The sequence below is a fragment of the Falco punctatus genome (genome assembly GCF_963210335.1).
Source record: "Falco punctatus genome assembly, chromosome: 3".
Taxonomy (NCBI): domain Eukaryota; kingdom Metazoa; phylum Chordata; class Aves; order Falconiformes; family Falconidae; genus Falco; species Falco punctatus.
Genome location: NC_137582.1, coordinates 14,463,562 through 14,485,319, shown reverse-complemented (window position 1 = coordinate 14,485,319; position 21,758 = coordinate 14,463,562). Strand labels below are relative to the sequence as shown.

Here is a 21,758-nt window from a genome sequence, read left to right as displayed (position 1 = left end):
CCATGCGGACTTCTTTCAAACAGCTGCACAGATGGCTCCAGCCCAAAGGAAGCACAGCTCATCCCCTAGAGAGCTGGGCTGACACCTTGTTCCCACAGGGGTACCCAGATCTCACCTGCTGCCTGCAAGGGAGTTTCCCTGCACTCACACAGCACAGGAGGCTCCCAGGCCAGGGCAGCCTCTGCCAAGCACAGTAAAGGCTCATTTCAGAGGAGTTCTACCCCACCAGTGAGCTCCTGTTTCCCTTCAATAAGGACATCTACCTCCTCATACACTGACACACGCAGGCCTGTCAGCCTGACCTCGGTGCTGGGGAAGGCTATGGAGCAGATCATCTTGAGGGCCATCACACATCATGTACAGAACAACCAGGGGACCAGGCCCAGCCAGCATGGGGTTATGAAAGGCAGGGCCTGCTTGACTGACCTCATCTCCCTCTATGACAAGGTGACCCGCTTAGTGGATGAGGGAAAGGCTGTGGATGTTGTCCACCTAGACTTCAGTAAAGCCTTTGACACCATCTCCCACAGCATCTCCTGGAGAAACTGGCTGCTCGTGGCTGGGACGGGTGTGCTCTGCACTGGGTTAGAAGCTGGCTGGGTGGCCAGGCCCAGAGGTGGTGGGGAATGGAGTGACATCCCGCTGGCGGCTGGTCACACGTGGCGTTCCCCAGGGCTCCGTGCTGGGGCCGGTTCTGTTCAGTATCTTTTATCGATGATCTGGACAAGGGGGTCGAGTGCACCCTCAGGCAGTTTGCAGATGGTATGAGGTTGGGTGGGAGCGTTGGTCTGCTGGAGGGCAGGAGGCTCTGCAGAGGGATCTGGACAGGCTGGACTGATGGGCTGAGGCCAGCTGTATGAGGTTCAACCAGGCTAAATGCCGAGTCCTGCCCGTGGGTCACAGCAGCCCCAGGCAGCGCTACAGGCTGCGAGAAGAGCGGCTGGGAAGCTGGATGGTGGAAAAGGGCCTGGGGGGGCTGGTCTGTGGCCAGCTGAATATAGCCAGCAGTGTGCCCAGGAGGCCAACAGCATCCTGGCTTGTATCAGAAATAGCGTGGCCAGCAGGACTAGGGAAGCAGTTGTCCCCCTGTACTCGGCACCGGTGAGGCCACACCTAGAATCCTGGGTTCAGCTTTAGACCCCTCAGTGCAAGTCAGACGTTGAGGTGCTGGAGTGTGTTCAGAGATGGGCGACAGAGCTGGGGAAGGGTCTGGAGCACAGGTCCTAAGAGGAGCAGCTGAAGGAGCCGGGGGTGCTCAGCCTGGAGAGGAGGAGGCTCAGGGGAGACCTTATCGCTCCCTACAACAACCTGCAGGGACGTTGTAGCGAGGTGGGGTTGGTCTCTTCTTCCCAAGTAACAAGCAATAGGACAAGAGGCAATGGCCTCCATTTGCGCCAGGGGGGGTTTAGATTGGATTTCAGGAAAAATTTCTTCACCAAAAGGGTTGTCAAGCACTGGAACAGGCTGCCCAGGAAAAGTGGTTTAGACAGCATCCCAAGAGGTATTTAAAAAACACATGGATGTGGCACCTGGAGACATGGTTTAGTGGTGGGCTTGGCAGTGCTAGGTTAACAGCTGGACTCAATGATCTTAAAGGTCTTTTCAATGGAATGATTCTACGATTCTATTATTTCCGCCCCCTCCATGCAAAACTAGTGAAGTACTTGCAGGGAGGACACCAGGTTCTGCAGCTCTCAGGGAAGCAACCTGATTCCCTCCACTCTTGCTTCCCTGATTTCAGTAAAAAATTCCTTCATCACAAGACTGAGAAAATGCAAAGTGGGGGCCCATGAAGACGAAGAGTCTTCTTTCCATAGCAGCTACTTCATTTCATATTAACACACACTTACAGGAAAGATCTGCCTGCCGCTCTGCCTGAAAACTAGATATTCAAATATATTTCCTCCGCTTCACGGCATTTAGGGTTTCTTCCCATCATGGCCTTCATTACTGAGCAAAGCTCCATATCCCTGCTTTAGGGGTAAAGAGGTATTCCTCACAAATTAGAGCCAATGAGAACAGAACCAGAGTCTGATGTGCCTCAGCCATGCCTTACTTGTGGACATAACACCGTCCTTCAGAAGGAATATGACAAATGTGTTTGAGTTATGTTGCGAGGGTTCATCACTTTTGCAACAGGCACAGATAAATGGGCATCATGGGAAGTGAAAAAACATTAGTGTTTTCCCAAAGCTGTAACTGAAGAAGGATCCACTTCACATGAAACAGTAGGGGTGCCACGAATTTAACTGCTGGGAAAGGAAATAATTGTCCATCTTTCAATCTTCAAGAGCTGACTCCCTTATGGAAGTCATTCTGCAGCAAAATGCAATATCACACGTGCAGCTCAAGGATGCTCAGTGACACTTAAGACCCTAAAACATACAAGAGACCAGGCTAGATGAAGTGCATATTCCATTTTGGACTTAAACTTCACAGAATTATCAAGACAATCCTATGATAATTGCAGAAGTGAACTAGGTAACTTCTGAAACTCCAGAATCAAGTTTTTTCTTATAAGGCAATACAAAAACATCTAATTACAGAATCGCATAGCACTTTATTTGACTTCTGCCACGGTCAATGCCAGCCAAGTAAGTGGTGAGAAAGACTGGAACATCTACTTAGGCAAATGCTTTGGCCTCCATAGCCAATATGTAGGCTGCAGAGAGTAGGAGTGCATGAGATTCCGAGAGACACCACATCAGATCACACAAACACAGACCACTTATTCCTTTGATCTCTGTCCAGCACTGTAGTGACACCTGTTCCCTCCATAATGCCATCAATCCTTCACAGAATGGTTTGGGTTGGGAGGGACCTTAAAGACCATCCAGTCCCACTCCCCTGCCACAGGCAGGGACACCTTCCACCAGACCAGGGTGCTCCCAGCCCCGTCCAGCCTGGCCCTGAGCTCCCAGGGATGGGGCACCCACAGCTGCTCTGGGCAGCCTCTGCCAGCACCTCGCCACCCTCACAGTAAAGAATTTCTTTGTAATATCTAATCTAATTCTGCCATCTTTTAGTCTAAAGCCATTCCCCCTTGTCCTATCACTACAAGCCCTTGTACAAAGTCCCTCGCCAGCTTTCCTGCAGGCCCTTCCTCAAGTACATCTAAATCCTGTATGATTCATCACATTTTTAAATAATTTGAGGACAGGCAAGTATGGCACATGGCTGGCTCCCTGGTTAAGAAGTTATCTTACAAGGTCCACTTTTGCCCCACAGAGGGAAAGCAGATGTGTAGAGACTGGCTGCTCAGCCTGTTGCGGACATGGGCACACGCTGCTGCGTGCTTCTTCCCACCTGGGTTACAGAACGCTTCAGAGTTGAGGGACAGTGAACACAGGAGCAATTTCTGTCCTTCTAAAGCAGCAAAAGATTAACAGTAATATTAATTAAACATTAACATTAATTAAACTCTATCAGCCAAGGGAATTTTGGTTTGCTCTTGTACGGCTCCTGGAGTTTAATTTGGCCTACAAACTAGCACAATACAAATAAATACCAAACCATACTCTCCCTCCACTCTCAAGTCATTAGAAGCATTTACTTCTTCACAGTTGCTAGGTTCTTACCTCCAGAAGCTTGTCCCCAACACGAACCCCTGCACGAGCTGCAGGACCCTCTTCTGACACGCGGGAAATAAAGATGCCCTGGAAACAAAACTACTCGTTAGAAGAAGTGGAGCCCGTTCCTCAACCCTCTAAAGTGTAAAGAGACCACTCCGCCCCATTCAGCTTAAGGGAAAGGGGAAGTCCCTGGCTAATCCCGTACCCTGGATGTGGGCACAGGACAGCCACATCACCCCATTCAGGAGTTGGTAGACAGGGGAAAGATATCCCACGGCAGGGCTACCTCACAGGTGCGAAAGGGGAAAAGGGAATGACACTTCGATCTTTTTCCAGGGGGACGAGAGCGTAACACAGCTGATGCCACCGCACGCGTGGAAAACAACCCCATACTCTTTGCCTTGTGAGCCCTGCGCATCAGGACACAGATGGGGAAGAAACAGCTGCTCTCATTGCTGCTCTCTGCGGTCAGTTGTGCTCCAGAGGCAAGAGCCTGCTCAGCCCTGCCAGCTTCCTCCTTCGGGCTGCTCCCACCTTGCTCTGCAAGCCCAAACCAGCCACAAAGCTGATACATACAGACATCCAACCTCCAGCTACAGAGACTAGTCCCTGCAAGCGGGTGCCTTCAATAACTACACAGTCCAGGGTCTTACCTCATCATCGCCCTTATAGGGGGTGGAGCCCTTGCCCCCTGCGATGCTGATGCCCAGCCCCCCTGTCTGCCGCACGATAGTCAGTGTCAACTGGAAGTAGAATGGACACAGGTTACAGGTCAGTGCAGACTGGGAAAACACCCAAAACATCTTGAAGAGCAAGGGATGACTACTTAAAGAATAAGCACAAGAGTATAAACTTTATCTGCATGCACCCACTCAAATATTTGTGTAAGCTGTGGTATCCATGCCTCAAAGGCACCGAAGTCATGATACATTTCAACAAACAAATCCTTTTTCACAGTTGAGTTCTGACCCATATCCCAAGACCGAAAGTCAGTTTGCCTGTAATGAACACATTGGAATGAGATGTTCACCACAAAGTAAACTGAACAGCAGTGGGATGGGACTGGATAAAGAAACAGGGATAGTGTTCACATCACAGCCCAGCTCCACCACATGGCTCCCTTTGGGGTGTAATTCCATACAACTGCTGAGAGATTAAGGGTCACCCCAACATAGCGTGCAGTAACAAGAATGGCATCTCTTCCAGAATACCTTGGACAGATACTTGGCTTTGCTCCATCAACAGAAATCGATGTGTGATTCCAGAAAAGCCATTTGCTTTGTCCACCTAGCTCCTTCCTCTTCTCCCATCTGCACAGGCAGGCTCAAGACTGTAGCTGTGCAATCCAGAAATCTCTTCTCCTTCCTATATCCCCCTCTACATACCAAATTATGCCCACTTCCAATAGCAAAACTTTTGGTCAAACTTGAACTGAAATTGCTTATTATTCAGGACACCAACATAAACTGTTAATGTCGCCCCAGACGTAAGGAGGAAGACAGGGAGTATGTGGTAGGATACAGGGAAAGGAATGGGACAGATAGGCCTCTCTCAGGGATCTGTCACAGCCAAGGACCAAGGAGCTGGTGAGGTTAAGTGACAGAAATGTACAAAGGCTCCTGGAGAGAACCAAATTTGCTGTCCTCCAGACATCACTTCTCTGGAAACAAGTCCAGAACAGAGAGCGGCTGCTGCAGAGGTGTCTAGCTTCAACATCAGGTCTGCTTGGCCTAGGTCAGGCCACAGCGTGGGCAGCAAAAGAAGCAGGAAACTTGCTTTCCTTAGCCCCTCCCTTCAAATCTTTCTTCACTTTCTACGATGACAGAAGCAACAGCCTGTGGGGCTTCACATTCTGCTAAGTCTAAAACAGAACCAAAAAAACACCAGAGGAAATGCAGAACTAAAATGGGGCTCCTGGCCATCTCCTTTGGTGCCCAGACAAGAGGGTAGCTGAAAGCTGCTGGGGTCTTCACAAGGAAACCCCTGATTCTAGACAGACCAGCAGTAACATAGTCTCCAGCGCCAGACCTAGAGGCTGAGTAAAATCCAAGTATTGAACGACAAGGATTATTCAGGTGAGGATTATTTCATTTCATTCACTACCTCATTATTCAGAATATAAAGAATATTCATTACCTCATTATTCAGAGGAATGTGGTAAAGTTGTGAGCTAGCACTGCGTGTCATTGATAGCACACTTTAAAACCAGTTGTAGATCAGACTAACACTTCTTGTGTGAAGAGGTCTATTAGGATCTAACTACAAGTACCACTTTTTTTTTCTTCCAGTCTCACTGGATTTTAGTAATGGTTTAAAGAGTTGTATCTATTGTCAACACAAAAGCTTCTAAAGATGATGGAAAACTAGATCTCCAGACAAGAAACTAGAGAGTGCTCTAACAACAGGATCCAGGTATTTCCAAGATAGCTGATGATCAATAGGACAGGATTGCTATTTTTGAGAATGAACAAGGAATATACAATGTCACTGGTTAGAAAAAGTCACTTTCAGTTGCGCAGTAAGTTGATTGTGTAAACTAACTGAAGGATAAACAACAAAACCCAAGGATTTCACAAATTCATAGAAACCAGACTGAAAATATGGGGAAATCTGCCAGAAAAGTCAACTGGACTAAGGGCTAAGAACCTTATGTCTATCGATATACACCTAAAAAGCAAACCACCTTTTTTTTTTGTTCTTTAGTTTAGGAGGAAACAGACCTAATTAAGCTTAAAGACACTGCCAGAACAACAGCAAATGGTCTTGTGCTGGACATAAATCTGTTTAGGCTAGAAAGAAGATTTCAAACTGGCAAAGCAAATTAGTTCTCCCATAAAAACAGGTAAGAAACTGAACTGGTGAATGTTTGTTTGAAATCTATGAAAAGAATAAATGACATGAATATGAACCTGAGAAAGAAGGAACTGGACCCAGTAGCCTGTAACAGCCTTTCAGTTTTATATTCAGTATTTCACATTACAGCCCAGACACTGCCTTTTGCACTAAACCAGTCGGTTATTTCTTCCTGAAAGCACATCTGTCCTAAGGCTGCTTCAGAGCTGCTTTGACTTCCATGACGTCTAGATTGATGCTCTGGACACATGGCAAACAGCTGCCCTAACAGCAGGGACAGCACAGCTTCCACCCCTACAATAGCTCCTGCCAGTGACTTTCCTAGGTATTTTGCTCTTCTTGCAGGATCCACCCACTGCACAGCAACAGCTCATCTCAGACACACTGCCCAGCTGACTCTGGCTCTTTTCTTTGCAGAAGGGGCAAGCTTTCATTAACTGGGCAACATCTCCAGTGTTTCTTCCCAGTTCCTCCCAGACAGACAGGCATCGATGCCCTCCACAGAAAAGCATTACTGGGGAAGGAGAAGAGTGAGAAAATTGAAAAGAAGCTGCCATTTCAGCCTAAGAGTTGTCACCCCCCTGAACTCCCACTGGAGGCTAGGGGAAAATCCATTTATCATCTATGGCACCAAAGCACAAGCCAAGGAAGCATTTCTATCTCCCTCTCCGCTCCTCTCCTCACCTTAGAACCTCCTGTGTTTCTGCCTATACGATGCCAGGGAACACACTCAAACAAGGACTGATTCCACCTCCAGTTATTTTTCATACATTTTTAATATATTACCTTCTAACAGATTCACTTGATCCAGAGAGATTTTCCAGCTTGCAGGGAGTAAACATATACCATTCTGCAGAAACTAAAAATGTTGCACACATGGACTGGCTTGCTATTCAGTAGCAGCCAGGGATAGCAAAGTATTGCCCAAGAGACTTGAAACAGCATTCAGTGCTCTGCCTTGGAACTGCCAGCTGAGGATTTTTGCAACTTGCTCTTGGCAGGGGCACAGCAGACACAGAGGCAGCAAACTAGACATTCACAGGATTCAACTGCCAAAGCATGGAGCCGTTCTACCACAGATCCTGCTGAAAGACCAAGTTGTTTCTCCAGGCATACCCAAGGGAGTGGGGGTTTAAGGGCTTAATTTCCAGAAGACGGCAAGCTTCTGCATGGACAGACACCTTGTGCAACTTGCTACACCTCTGGATGCATCTAGGTGTCTAATCCCTCCATTTACTTCACTTGAAACTTGAAATGAGCCTGGATTGTCAACAGTGACACAGAAAATGCAAACATGCAATAAATACTTCTGATTTGTGTTTGGACAGAAGCACGATGATGTACCTGCATCACATGAAGGTGATGAATCACACTTCACTCCAACAGCAGCTGAAGAATTGATTTAATATCCTCAACAAGGAATAACCATTTTAAAAGTTGAAAGGACTGGATAACTTGTACCCAAAAGCTGAACAACTGACCAGCATCTCTGATACATTTATAAAATTCTGGAATCATGATACCCTGTAACAGCATTTACGTTGTGCTGTTAGACTAAGAGATTACACAGGATGATTCCTATAACTATCAGCTTGTCACCCTAGCACCAATTCCAGAAAAGTGAAGAACATGCATGCCTCTTAGCAGGCACACAGAAACAGCATCCATGCAGAACAGCTGAATTTTGTGAAAATTAGGTGTCTCAAAAAACACACACACTTCGATTTCATTCTTTGACAAGACTCTAAACCTGGATGATAAAGTAATAGCAAAGATTTAATAAGCAGACTTTTGTAAAACTCGAAAATTGTTATCACAAGGCATTTTACTGACATCATAGGAAGCTGGTTTTAGGTTTATATTACACAAGCTAAGAATCAGCAGAGGTCAAGTACTAGTCACCAGTGAAGAACCAAGGAGGGGGGTTCTGCCAAGAACTGTATAAGATCTGATCTTATTCCAAATCACTGACAGTAAAAATTTTAATAGTTCCATATGAAGGGAGGCTAGAAGCCTTCAAATAAGAGAAGGGGGGGTACAGACATCTTTATCTTTTCATACAGTTAATAACTTTACAGGAAATGATCAATTAATCCATGTTTGTAACAGCAAAGGAATTAGGGATACCCACTGAAATTTCAGCAGCAGGCTTTAAAAAAAAAGCTTCTTAATATAAAGTACAAGTAAATTATGTAATTTATTGCCACTAAATACTGTGGAACTAAAATGTACGAAAGGGATTGGAGAGATCAGACAATTTCATAGACAGAAGCTCCACTGTGTCTAGTACAAAGGTATGAACAGTCCAGAAATCCTAAACTACAGATTGCAAGGAACTGGGAAAATACGAGCGAAAAGATCACCCTGTCTTGCTAAAGTCTGTGGTTTCCAATCCCCAAAGAAAACCCCTCGCATCCACCATTAAAGACATCTTTTCATAGACATCACACTCAACCGTGTGTCCTTCTTCCAGGAACACCTCAGCAAAAGAGAAGGTACTTGCATAGCACAAAAATGCAAGAGACACACAGGAGTCCAGCAGCCAGAGGCACTGACTCACGAGGAAAGATTAGAAGAGTTAAATCTGTCTGGCTTCAGTAAGCAGTAACTTGTGAGGACAAGGGGATAGGCTGAAAATATCAGTGACCAAATGGAAGGTGGGAGATTACTGCATGAGCTATCGAGAACTAAATTAAAAACGAACAACGGAAAAAGGAACACGAAGGAAAACTCTTGCCCTGGCAGACGAGCAGCCTGCTAGGCATGAGCAGAAGATTTTCTGGCTCTGATGTTATTTCTTCCTCTGTTCAGATGGGATTTTTAGTTACCAAGGGGATGGACACTTGCAAGGCAAAGGTAGTAGGGTACATATCAGAGTCGTCAAGCGCTTTACTGTCTTCTTACTAAACACCTCTCCCCCCAGTTTAGTACTAATCAGAGACAGCACCAAACAAGAAAAGTTTGCGAGCCAAAGTGACTGACAGCAGCATTAAGCAGACAGGACAGGCGACCTACAATGCTAAATGCTCTGGTGTACTCCTGCAGATCCCCTTCCCCAGATATTCCAAGACAGCGAACATTTCATTAAGTAAGGATGAAGAAATGATGCATTTTTAAAAATATTAAATATGACTTTTGAACTATAAATAAAAAACTAGGTTCATCCAGATATGATTAATCTTAGTATGAATATATATAGATGTGAATACATAGCTATAGGTATGAATCATGTATCATGATATATCACGGTTGGACTTGACAATCTTAAAGGTCTTTTCCAAATGATTATAGATAGATATGAATAGTCCTATTTATGTATGTGTGTCTCTATAGACATATGATTTCATCTTGAGGTAAGAAAAAAAAATGTTTACAGTGAGAACAGCCATTCACTGGAACAAACTCCCCAGGGACATGGTAGAGTCCCCAGCAGTGGAGGTTTTCAAAATGAGATTGGTCAGGGTGCTAGGTATCTCATCGAGGCTCCCTCTCCCACAAAAGGCTGGACCGTTCTCACTCCCTTCCAGCCTGGTCTGTTTTATGATTCTATGATTAGTTCTTTCACTAATGAATTCCAGAAATAGGGATTTAAGAAGCTAGTACTTCCTCCTCATCACAATGGCCACTCAGGTTTCTCACAGGCATGTAAATGACAACAGCAAAAGAGAGGATCCTGAAAGGAACCAGGCTGGCTGAACTACGGAATGCAACAGGACAGAGTCCCTCTGGAAAGTAAAACATTCAACTTCTTAGATAAGCAATGTGAGTACTGGGCAAAGCTACCAGGCCTTCAACCATTCCCAGAACTGGAAATGGGACAAAAACCTAGACATGGAAGTCCTGCGGATTCAGCTGGCATGAGTGACACAAACACATTATCTTTCTTCCTCTCTTCAGTAGTAAAGAGTTTTTATTCCTATTCTTACTGATTCTTTGTGTGTGGTAAAATCATTGGTATAGTCATTCATTTTGCATCATTCCGACTACAAAATTTCACTTACAAACTCCCCTCAGCCCGATAATTTTCTGCTGTTCTAAAGGTCCATTTTAGCCCATCATTTAATATACAATTAAAAGATTGAAAGGACTGGAGAATTTACAACTGTCTTCCAAAATCTGTTTCAACTTTGTGCTGCTAAGGGCACACAGCACAGTAGGAGAGTGTTTGTCCGAGGTGACAGTGAGATAAATGGAAAACTCTTGCACTAAACCTGGCATCACTCATTTCAGAACATACAAGCAGAGACATCCAAGTACCCCAACAGTCTGGAGGACCTTGATGATGAATGCAGGAACAAAAAGCTAGGTGGCTGACGAGAACTCCCATCCGTGAACAGAAACTATCACATTTGAAGTGGAAGAAAAACTACAGAATTTATTGAACTGAAGTCTGAATACATTCTGACATGTTGTCCACAGTCAACCAACCTGAATTCAAGTAGAACAGGTGAATGAAAAAGCAGTGAGAAAGGGAATGGAAATCTGTCTTACAAGAAAACACTAGAAGAATTTGGTTTCTTTAATCTACCAAAATGAAGGCTAGGAGCTGGGACTGACGTCCATAAAAATATACCATGGACAAGCAGACAAAGGGTCAGATAGCAGGAAAGAGGGTTTTTTTCCCCAAGCTAAAATAATGAAAACAATGAATTAACAAATGCAAGCCCAGCTTGAAAGTAATTTTTTTAATCATTCAAGAAGCAGAAATCTGGAGAAGTTTTCGGTTTCTCCCAGTAGGAGGAACCTGAATGTGTGCACACATGTCAAGTAACAGGAGAAAATAATCTATATTTAACAAAAAGTTTGACAGACTTATGAAATATGTTATCTCATTGCTAGTGGTGGTAGGAGACACGAGTTCAGGATTTCTTTCAAATAATCTAAGTTATCTTTATTGTAAATTTAACTCATTGCTCCTGAATTGAACAGCACTTTTTTTGGCTAAAGTGTGTCTTCCAGAAATGGCAACTTATCCCAGTCTTGCCTCATTTCTGTTCCTAGATCCAAGCTGGTGATTGTCTTCCATCACAAAGACTCAAAATTATTCCAGGATATAGCTTTCTCTTCTATTGACAGAGTCAGAAAATACTGTTGAGTTTCCAATAAGGCATTTAAAGGCATCCAAATGCTTAAGCCACATTAATTCCTACAGGGGTTATTTAAATGCCTAAATTTTTTGTATAATCCTCATCCTAAGCAGCAAGACCCATATCTATTATATGCATTGTGTTTTCCTATTTCAAAATAGAAAATCAGATTCACAGTGGAGTGTTTCATTTAAACACAGTATCTTCCCTCTCTGTTAAACACACTACTTCATTGCTTCCTGTTCGAGAAAGCAAAACCAGATGATTGTGCCACACTCTTAGAGCAAGAAACTGCTGATAGTTCTGCATTTGTGTAAAAAATCACTCCACAGTTTGCTGCTTGGTCCTTAAGAAAGCTTCAGATCAGATAAAATTCGCATGATGAATAAGCAACAATCACACAAGTTACCTCTGTCACTTTGTAGGTGAACCGTATTCAAACTGTGCCTTTATAGACTTGCATGCAAAGCTGTACATCTACAAAACGAGATTACAGTCCCTACCTCCAAACTGCTGGAGGGCCACAGCATAGGAAAGAACGCTAAGGGCCCTTCAACCCAGGAGGAAAAGGTCATTAAAACATTCCTATGGCAATAAATCAAAAGTCAGACACATTCAAACAGAAAATATGGCATATTCTTTCCTTGCTCAGTGGGAATTTTCGTCATTTAAAAAAATTAAATGAGAGAAAGCAGGGTGTTGTACCTTCTCATAACTTTGAGAGAACTCCACCCTCTCAGAAACTATATTCTAGTCAAGCCAGCTGAGCAAATCCAGGTGACACAATCTTTCTTGCATTATACAAGAGAGTTTTATTTAATCTTTTCAGGGTTTAGAATGTACAGGTCACATTGCGGGAAAGTCAAATGTGCTGCATAAGAATTCTAAACCTGACAATGTCCTGATGAGTACGTGGTCTCACCCAGTAAATAATAAAACCAGACCAAGGTGCAGGGGTCCAAGTGTAAAGCATCACAGCAGCAGCACTGAGATGAACAGAAGCGCTGATGACGGCAGGGCATCACGATGCTACACACTAAGTGGGCCAACCTTTTCAAAGCTGAATCCCCTTAACACTGGATGCTTCAGGACCCAGCTGTGCTGTCAGAGGCTGCCTCTGACGAACGGTAATTGTGGTGCCAAGTACGAGGCCTGCATTCAGACACAAACAGTAGTATTTCTGAGCTATTTCCACATGACAAGACTCCTTTATGGAGAAGACTCGACTCGCTTCTGACTCCAGAGCGACAGGGCAGGACATCTGAGCAGAAGCAGCTGACGGGATCTTTTCCACCCTCTGGCAAGGAAGTGAAGGCACTTTGAGCATCTAAGATCAGCCTAGCTTTCTCCTAGGGAGGGAAATTAGCAGTGTATCCTTCCTAGACAGCCTTGTGCATCATGGGAGAAGCAAACACCTGGGAAGCTCCTCAGTCAGCACAAGTTTTGCCAGTGCAGAGCCCTTCATGACTTAAAAATTTTCAGGTGCTCTGCAGAAGACGGCAAACGCAGAAGGATGCCATCAGCTATTACTGCAGACAAAGCATTGGTCACTTAAATAGAATTCAGGACCTTCTTTCCACTGTTATCTTCAATCTGCACAGCAGCTCTTTCTGGACTATTCCTTCAACAATTATCAGAAAACAGACAGACTTCAGGTGCAACCTCGCGCCTTCAAATAGCAGCTCGGTATGCTTCTCCTCCAAAAGCCTTCTACAACCCAGATACAGCCATTTCTGCAGTGCAGATGGAGACCGAGACAAAACATTGGGAACAGAGTCAGCGGAGGAACCCAGATAGCCACATAAGATACCATGTGCTTGAACAAAATTATTTCTTTCACTGTAGTAGACTCCCATTGGCACTAACAGCTAAAGGAGCTTTGGAAGTACCAGCTGCATGCATAGCACCAAGCTCCCAACATCCTGATGGCAGGGTGCTGACAGAAGTTAGGCAGATGTCTCCACCTCTACTCTGACATGTTTAGTCTTTGGCTCAGGAGTATGGTTTAGGCTCAAAGAACAATCACTACTTCCTTCTCTCCGAGAGCTGTATGAAGTTATACAAGGAATGTGACAGCAGCATTCTGAACTTAAACTGCGCTGCTCAAGGGGCACCAGGCTCCCCACTCTTGCTCCATTTCATCAGCCTGCTGGTTTAGCTATCACAGGCTCTTCTCAAGGACACGAAGGACATGAAATCATCCCTGGAAACAGCAGGTACATGCTGTTTCTGGGACTGGCCACTTCCAAAGCTAATTCTCTACTCGGATGCTAAGAAGTCTTTAAGGTCCTGAATATCTCTCCTGTTGTCCTCCACCTAATCACCAAGGGGCACATGCTTTTCACAGTCGATGTGCTAGGAAAGGCGGCAAAGGCAGCCCTCTCGGTGTGAGTGAGGAGTCCCAGCTGCACAGGGCCCCAGTTCAGCTCGAGTCCCACAGTTCACTCTCGCCGATGTTTCTGGAGACTGAATCTTCCACATGAGCTGCTGTCCTGGTAGGTGGCCAACGTGATTCCACTAAAATGATAAGAGTATCACTGACCGGAGAGGTCAGCAACCATCCACTGAGCTGAGCACTCCCCCAGAGCTGTAGGACAATCAATGGCTTCCCAAAGCTGGTCTGCTCTGGGGCGACTTCAGCTACCACCACACACCTGGTAGATCTCTGGTACGCTTGTCCTTGGGAGCTACACTACCACATTGCTCTTTACAGTGAGGGAAGAGATCTGCACAAAGGAGACGACAGAGCGGACCTGGGGCCTCTAACCAGCTACCTTCACCAGCCACCACAGAGAAGTTCTAGGCACTTCCATCAGATGTGGGCAGAGCACAGGCAGGAGCCGAGGAAGACGAAGGCAGACTGCTTCCTGATACAAGACTGAGGTTTCCTGGGCCCATGCACCTTCAGGAGCAAGAAAACTCTGCAAATGCAACCCAACATCTAACAGCTGGAAAGAAGGACCAAGAGCAGTGATTTCCTAAATGAGGGATCAGGAAGCACCTGACTATACTCACTTTTGCCTCTGACTGACAGAAGAGCTATGCAAAAGAGAAACACAGGAAATATTACACTTCTCTGTGATCTAGAGTGAAGATGGACAAATCTTCAGGACACACTAAAAGTGGACTGCATCTGAGCCAGCTCATGTTTTGCCTGAAGTGGAAAGGATTTATCTTCCCCCCAGAAAGTCTTACTCCAAAACCAAGGAAGAAAATCCTCCATTTTACACCTGAGGGATTAGGAAGAGCCAAGTTCACAGAGACACCCAGGCCAGCACTCTCATGGGTCCGGTACCACTGCACTGTCCTAAGGGAAGAAACCTTCATGCAAGCCACTGGTTCTGACAACAGTTTCTGCCTCTTTGCCGGTGGCACTCTGCTTCCAACAGTTCCTTGGAAACATTGCCTGCAGAAAGCCCGCTGACCCAAAGGATCAGGCAAGCATACTGAAAACCTGGAAACAAATTCAGGAAGTTAATCGTAATCAGAGGATGAGCTAAGGCAGCAAGACTTTAAACTTGGGTACAGAACATCACACATGTGCTTTACGGACCTTCTAGTGCCACCTGCCTCTTTCTGACATCCTAAAGTGCTACGCGTGAAGACTTGAGGGGATTCGACAGGGGGAGATGCACGAGTCATTACCTTCAGTCCACCTTTCTCATGGAATGGCACAGTGATGAGTTAGGTCCTCCTCCCTCTCCCAAAGGGTCATACACAGCACTCAGCAGATTCCTGAGGCTTCCACTCCTTCAGGGTTACCCACCACCCCTGGAAATATACCTTTATTTTCTTCCACTTTCTCTTTCCTCAGTGCATAGCAAATAGGAACTGAACTTTCCACTTCAGCTCCCTTTGGTTTTTTTTTTTTTTACATTTCTTCCATCTCACTCCTGATCTGCAGCAGCCATTCTCACCTCAGGTATGGAAAAGTAGGGAAAGGAGGTGAAAGCAAAGGGAGGAAACAATCATTGTGTTTGTGATCAGTCAGGTCCAGAAGCCACTTGACCCAGAGAGATCAGTTTCCCCTACAACAATGGGTGAGCCTGGGAAGCAAATCAAGCAGACTGAATGATTTTTGGCAGAGAGAGAACAGTAGGAGTGGTACAGACCTCTTCCTCCTCAATGCGAGCAGGTTCAATCAGCAGATTATTGGCTTGATCAAACGACACCCCCTGTTAGGACAGGAACCAGCAAAGAGGCATGCGGATTAGTGGAGCATAAACCAAACCCGCCACCACTACCACCACCACCCAACACACAAATGCACGCCACTCCGACAGGTCTGGCTGCACAGCACCAGAGCGGACCCCACTCACACCACTCCTGATTACCACCTACCAGCGAGAACCAGCGACAGGGCTGCTCCTGGGGCTCACAACATGCAGAGTGTCAGTGCTCTTTGGCCCAGCTAACTGGAAGCTGCATCTTTAAGGCCGTATTTTGTCTGTGTTGGCACTCTGAGGCTGTGACCATGAAGCTCACAAGCTGAACACTATTAGCTGATTTTACTCCCTCTGTACCAAGTCATTCAGTGAAGAAGGAGGGATTAAACACCACAGGATAAAAGCACAAAGGGACCTCTGGTGCCATCCAGCTGCTGCACAGGAACAAAGCAATCCCAAATCACACTGCACTGGTCCCTCCTGCAAAGGGAAGAACCTCCAGTGGAACAGCACAATCTGCCAGACACTCAGGGAACCCGCTCCCAAAAGCAGGAAACCTTAGAATTCCTCTTGAAAACCAACTGTCTTTACAAGAACACCCCTGATTTAAGGATTCAGCCTCCTGCACACCCCGTCCTACCTCCTTCTTCAATGCATGTATGCAGCACCTCTTACTTGAAACCCCACTGTACAGGGACACTGCTCCCCACGTTCCCACTTCTGGAAGACAACTCAGGAGGTAAGCTAATAAATCTGCCTTCACGGAGCAGGCATCCAACCCAGCCCCACAAAAAGGAAAACTGTGACTTCCAAGCAGAAGGCTTAGCCAATAACAAAAGTAACTTTCCGATAGAAACACCAAACCTGTGGTCTCAACACCTACACAGACTCTGCAGGCTTTGCCAATGGGTCAGCTTTGAGTCCCTGACTAAATAAGCTTTTGGGTGAGGGCATTTCCCCATATGACAGGTCTTGGATGAAAGGGACTCGAGATGGCTTCACACATTCTTGCAAGCAGCAGCAACTCCTTTTCATTTCAAAGAGCTTCACAAACAGTAAGGAAACTATATGACTCATCCCTAAGGAACAAGGGATGAGCTGTAGCAGCTCAGATACAGCAAGGTAAACATCCACTGAGACAAAGGCTCTGAAACAAACCTGAGTGCAAGAACCTTCCTCTGAGCAATCTGAACTCCAGCGTGGGGTGGAAACAATCCCAACAGTTTGGAGTGTGTGTGGTAACAGCAAGAACAGATTTTACTCCAGCATCTCCACCAGTTCAGAGACTCACATCTCACCCATGAGATTTGCTGGTGTCAAACTATGATGGAGATTCAGCCACATCCCGAACCCTGCCTACCAAATACACCTCACAAAACCATCGCACCAACTTCAGTAAGAACTGGTCTAACCTCATGCAGGGTCCCTCACCAGTGTACTCCTATTCCATCCTGTGAGGATCCTCCTCGAACAAGAATCTCTGCGTGTCCCTAACCAAACAAGGTAATTCAGCTGAGTAGACCCAAGGACCTCCTATCTCACCAGCCCCCAGCAAAAACAAAAAGGCCCATCGTGGCCCCATGGTAATGGCAAAACTTGAGAACAAAAATCCCCCTAAATCCCAATGCACACCCCAGACTGCATCTGTGCTGGGGCAGGCACAGTTGTGTAACCAACGGGAAGGGCACATTTCTCTCTGCTCTCTCTACCCGCTCCTCTCCAGGAAGCACCGTGGCAGAAAAACAAGTGTAAGCAGCCTGAACGTAAGCCTGAGATTAGATCCATCCAGGGATAAAGCTCATCCTGTTGCAAATGAGGTGAAACAACCAGCAAGCAAGGAGGCGACTGAAAGGAATGGAAGAACCTGTCAGTGATGGGACAAAAGAACTGTTCTTGCAGCACAGAACACAACATCACACATAATAGGGAGGGTGCAAGAATCTGGATACAGCGCAAGGAGTCAGACATAAACAACATGGCACAGCTCTTGGACAATATGAGCCCCAGAATGGATTGCAGCTCTCCCACCCTCAGCATGTCTCTCCTGAAGTGCTGGAACATCTTGCCAATGTTTTCATTGGTATCACATCAACCTGTTTGGTAATTCAAAGTGGCAGAAGGGAGGTCTGGCACCCCTCTGACCTTCCCCCCTCCCCGCAAGACCTTACCTTCACTGAGGGCTGAGCAGATAAAGCTCCATTCTTTTTGTCATCCTCATCCCATGCTTCTTCTTGATCCTCGGGCTCTGTGTTGTTATTGCAGCCTCCTAACTCCTCTTCCTCTTTGGGGACTCCATCACTGTTCAGCCCCTGAAGGAGGGCCACCACTGCCTCTGGCTTGGGCAGTTTAGTTATCTTGAAGTGTTTCTTATAGTGGGGCGTGTCCTTGCGGATAAGCCTCTGTTTCTCCACTGGGAATGGTCGCTCTTCATCTTCATCCTCACCCTCACTCCGTATTAGTGTGTCCTCAGCAAAGTGTACAGTGGGCTACAAGAGCAAAGCCCCAGAAAGGTTGTGAACCTCAGGTAACAGACATATCTGGAGGCAGTGCAGAAACCTGCTGTCCCCCCATTACCAACACAGGCAAAGCCAGTGTTGCTGCTTTTGTGCTAAACACGATGCAGGAATACACGTTAAAATTCTACCATGCTTCCCTTCTTCCATATCAACCCTTTCACTCAGATGCATCTTCTGTCAGCTCCAGGGATTGAGGGCACTCAAACCTGTAACTCTGATTTTCTGCATAGTCCCTGTCTAGCTCCCACACTGTCCTTCCTAGTCACCCATGGATCCAGCTCCCACAGGCTGCCTGAATCTCTACTTGCACTTGGCTTCCACAGCCTGTATCTGCCTCCAGTGATGCCCGAATCACATTCTGTACCTCCATTTACCATTTTCTCTGAAACTTTTTAAGTCCTTCCACTTTTTATCATGACCCTGCTGCAGTTCCTAGGCTCCTACCTCATTGTATTCCACTTCCACATCATCCTCCTCTTGGTCAGCAACTTCCTTATGCTCCTCTTCAGCTCTGGGCTTCGCCTCCTTCTCCAGCTCCCGCATCTCAGGCACCTGCCCATTTGGCCAGCTTCTCTCTCCCTCTTCTGCCTGCTCCTCTCCCCTAAAGTCAGCAGAGGCAGTGCTGTTGGAAAGGTGGGAGTCCTCGCTGCGATTTGACATGGCGCTCAGCCTCTTCTCCTGAGAAGATGATTGTAAAAGTCAAGAGGAAACCAAAGCAGCAGACAGAGCAATATAGTGTGACTGGAGAAAGGCGGGGTATGATCTACCAACAGAACCAGCTTTTTCTTGAGGCTGCCTGCTGCTTTCCCTGACAAGCCTGCTGCATCTCACCTAGGTCCCACCCCTGTTTCACCATCTGTACAGGCATTTATTCTTAGCATCACACCTGGGCAGCAAGATGCCTCCTCCAAGCACTCCATTCCCATTATTCTTTACTAGGAATATCACAGCTGCCTTTTCCTCTCCCTCTTATTTTCATCCTCCCTGCGTTATGACAAAAGTGGTACCAACGCACACAGTTCCCCTTACATTGTTCTCTGTCTCCTGGTTGCATCTCCTGCTCTACCACAGTGGCCCCAGCTGACACCACAAGGCAGATTTCCAGCCCTTGGAATCCAGGCAATCCATGCTCAGTTCCTTCCAACCTTTCCTAAAAGCAAGCTCTTTCTGCCCAGCTTACGCATGCTGTCTCCCCACTCCCCAAGCCTGCTACACGTTCTCAATAGTTATCAATCTCTTAGTGAAGAGCACTCACATCTGAGTTAGGAGAATTCAGGTTCGTGTCAGGCTTTGCAGCATGTACCTCGTTGCGCCGAACTTCAATCACTTTCTTCATAACCTTCAGCTCACTGGGATGAGGGGTTGCTCTGCGCTGTAAGCCCTACCGAAGAAAAACACGCAGGAGGTTCAACAGTCAGAGCAGCATGTGCCATGCCTCAAGATTGAATTACCTCAAATAACATGTTTTATCAGTGTCAGAGCCCCAGCTGGACATAACCTAAATGTCACATTGCAGGATCTGATCAGGGCCTCTCCACTACTATAGCCTGTAGCTGAGAAGAGGAAAGAAAAGAGAGGCAGAGAACACTTCTTAGAGCTCACTCTCAAGACATTAGCCTGCTCTCCATCTGATAGAGGGACCCGGGGGGGAATTAGAGATGGGAGGTTTTAAATCGTGCTTCAGGCCTAGTAAATGCAAAATCATCAACACAGAAACCCCTAAGGGAACACACATGTGGAGTATCTTCTTAATCCCTCTGGTGTTTCTTAGTATGCCTGACAAGCCCATATACTACCAGCATTTGTGATGCTTGACTAATTCCATTCCAGCTGAGAGTCAAGAAAACCAGTATTCTAGAATTAATAACAATGGTAAAAGCAATCAAAAAAACCCCACAAAACCCTCCAAACACCAGCAGCATATGCATGCTGCAAGGACAGATGCAAATACAATTTATTAGAAGGATTCAGATCTCAAGAGAATCTCTCTCCACAAACTAAAAAAGGGGGGAGGGGGGGGGGAAATGCCTGCAGAAGAATTTAAACAGAGTACTCACTGAAAACTGAAACTTTTATCCTGTCCTTTGTATCTGCAATTAAAGAAAAATAATCTTCCATAGTTTTGGAGGGTGTCTGTCTACAACGCATAGCTACTTTAGTAACAGGACACTCCACAGCATGGGCTTGCACCTGGCTCCATGGCTTGGGGTGGTGGAGATTGCCAGCCTCGAGTTTGGCTGTGCAGCTCTCCCCACTGAGGGGGGATTAACTAAAATCCAGTCCTGACAGGACTCTTGACTATTAGCATCTCGCAACTACCCAAATGCTCCACGGGCAGGTTAGCAGTCACAACTCAGCTCCCATGGGACAGCTGTCAAAATGGAAATCTGCACAGAGGCTCTCAGGGAACTCTCTTTTGTACCTGGCTTGTCTCCTCAGGGCACCAAATGCCCTTCAGACTGCAAAAATACAGTACATGCCTGCAGCAGTATTACAGGGTGAAACACGAACACCATAGTGGCTCCCTATCTTAGGAAAAAAGTTTAGGTTGTGCCAGTGTCTCCATAGGGAACTAATAAACTTCCAGAAACTCTTCTTCTTACCCGTCTCTCAGCTCCAGACTCCTCTTCATCATCTACTTTGGGTTCATCTAGGAACTGAATCACGCTGACTCTGTTTAAATTGGTGTCCGTCCAGCTCTCCTCCACGCTGTTCTGCAAAAGATTCTCTGGGGAGAAAGATAACACAGTAGGAGCTACTTTCTGAATGAGCAAGGTTGTAGGCTTGGATGAAAGACAGTTCTCAACCCATTAGGGCACCACTGTTGTATTCACCCACGGCATCAAACCACAAAGGCCTTGAGGACAAAGGGTGTAACTTCCAGATCTTATCACCTCTTGTACTCTCCTACCAGACCTACAGCAGCTTCTACAAAAGCACCTGAATGGTTCAGTTCCAGCACTTCTTACCCAAGAACTAAGGAAAAGGTAGGATTAAGGCACAAATTGGAAGTATTGACACAAGAATACCATTGTGATAGTAAGCAAACCTCACAGACAACTACCTGGTCAACAGACCAAAGCAGAAGACTCTGAAGACTAGGCTGCAGCTTCTTTACCACCTGGCAGAGAAGCAATTTCTCAGTTTTAACCACCTCTGCCTTGGAAAGTTGCCATCAGCCATCCAGGAGCCTAGGTCTGCTACAGGTTATCACAGTAACGAAAAACAGTCCAACCAAGTAGAGAGGAAGGTGCAAGGCCTCTTTCCCAAGCACTCTTCAGAGAATATGGTACTGCAGACAGCGCTCATAATGCAGTTTCTTACCTAGGCTAGGAGAGGGCTGCTGGGGAAGCAGGTAACAAGTGAGAACTTTTTCTCCTGTCTTCTCATCATCCTCTGTTTGGAATTTGAGCATGGGCTGGGACTGATTCTCTGCCAGCCACAGGGCTTTCAAGTTAAGATTTGTCAAGGCAAAAGGCAAGTTCTGCAGTCTGCAAAAGAAAAGAACTGCTGGTTAAACTTACTTGGTAACGAAGGAACTTCAACTCAGCTCCAGACTGCTTC

At 46.1% G+C, this 21,758-nt stretch overlaps 1 protein-coding gene across 40 annotated transcripts in view; it reads right to left on the bottom strand.

The window, feature by feature from the left end:
• The window catches only part of SCRIB (scribble planar cell polarity protein), a gene marked incomplete at its 5' end in the record, with an annotated part of 116,403 nt that overhangs the window by 63,668 nt on the left and 30,977 nt on the right, over positions 1-21,758 (bottom strand). For 38 of the 40 annotated variants that reach the window (XM_080381617.1, XM_080381655.1, XM_080381625.1 and 35 more), the window contains 8 exons: positions 3,579-3,656; positions 4,226-4,315; positions 15,625-15,687; positions 17,847-18,164; positions 18,639-18,872; positions 19,450-19,575; positions 20,798-20,922; positions 21,519-21,685. In XM_080381617.1, the coding sequence (XP_080237743.1) occupies positions 3,579-3,656; positions 4,226-4,315; positions 15,625-15,687; positions 17,847-18,164; positions 18,639-18,872; positions 19,450-19,575; positions 20,798-20,922; positions 21,519-21,685 (1,201 nt within the window). The remainder of the gene's footprint in view (positions 1-3,578; positions 3,657-4,225; positions 4,316-15,624; positions 15,688-17,846; positions 18,165-18,638; positions 18,873-19,449; positions 19,576-20,797; positions 20,923-21,518; positions 21,686-21,758) is intronic. The other 2 variants (XM_080381639.1, XM_080381654.1) reach the window with 2 other exon arrangements.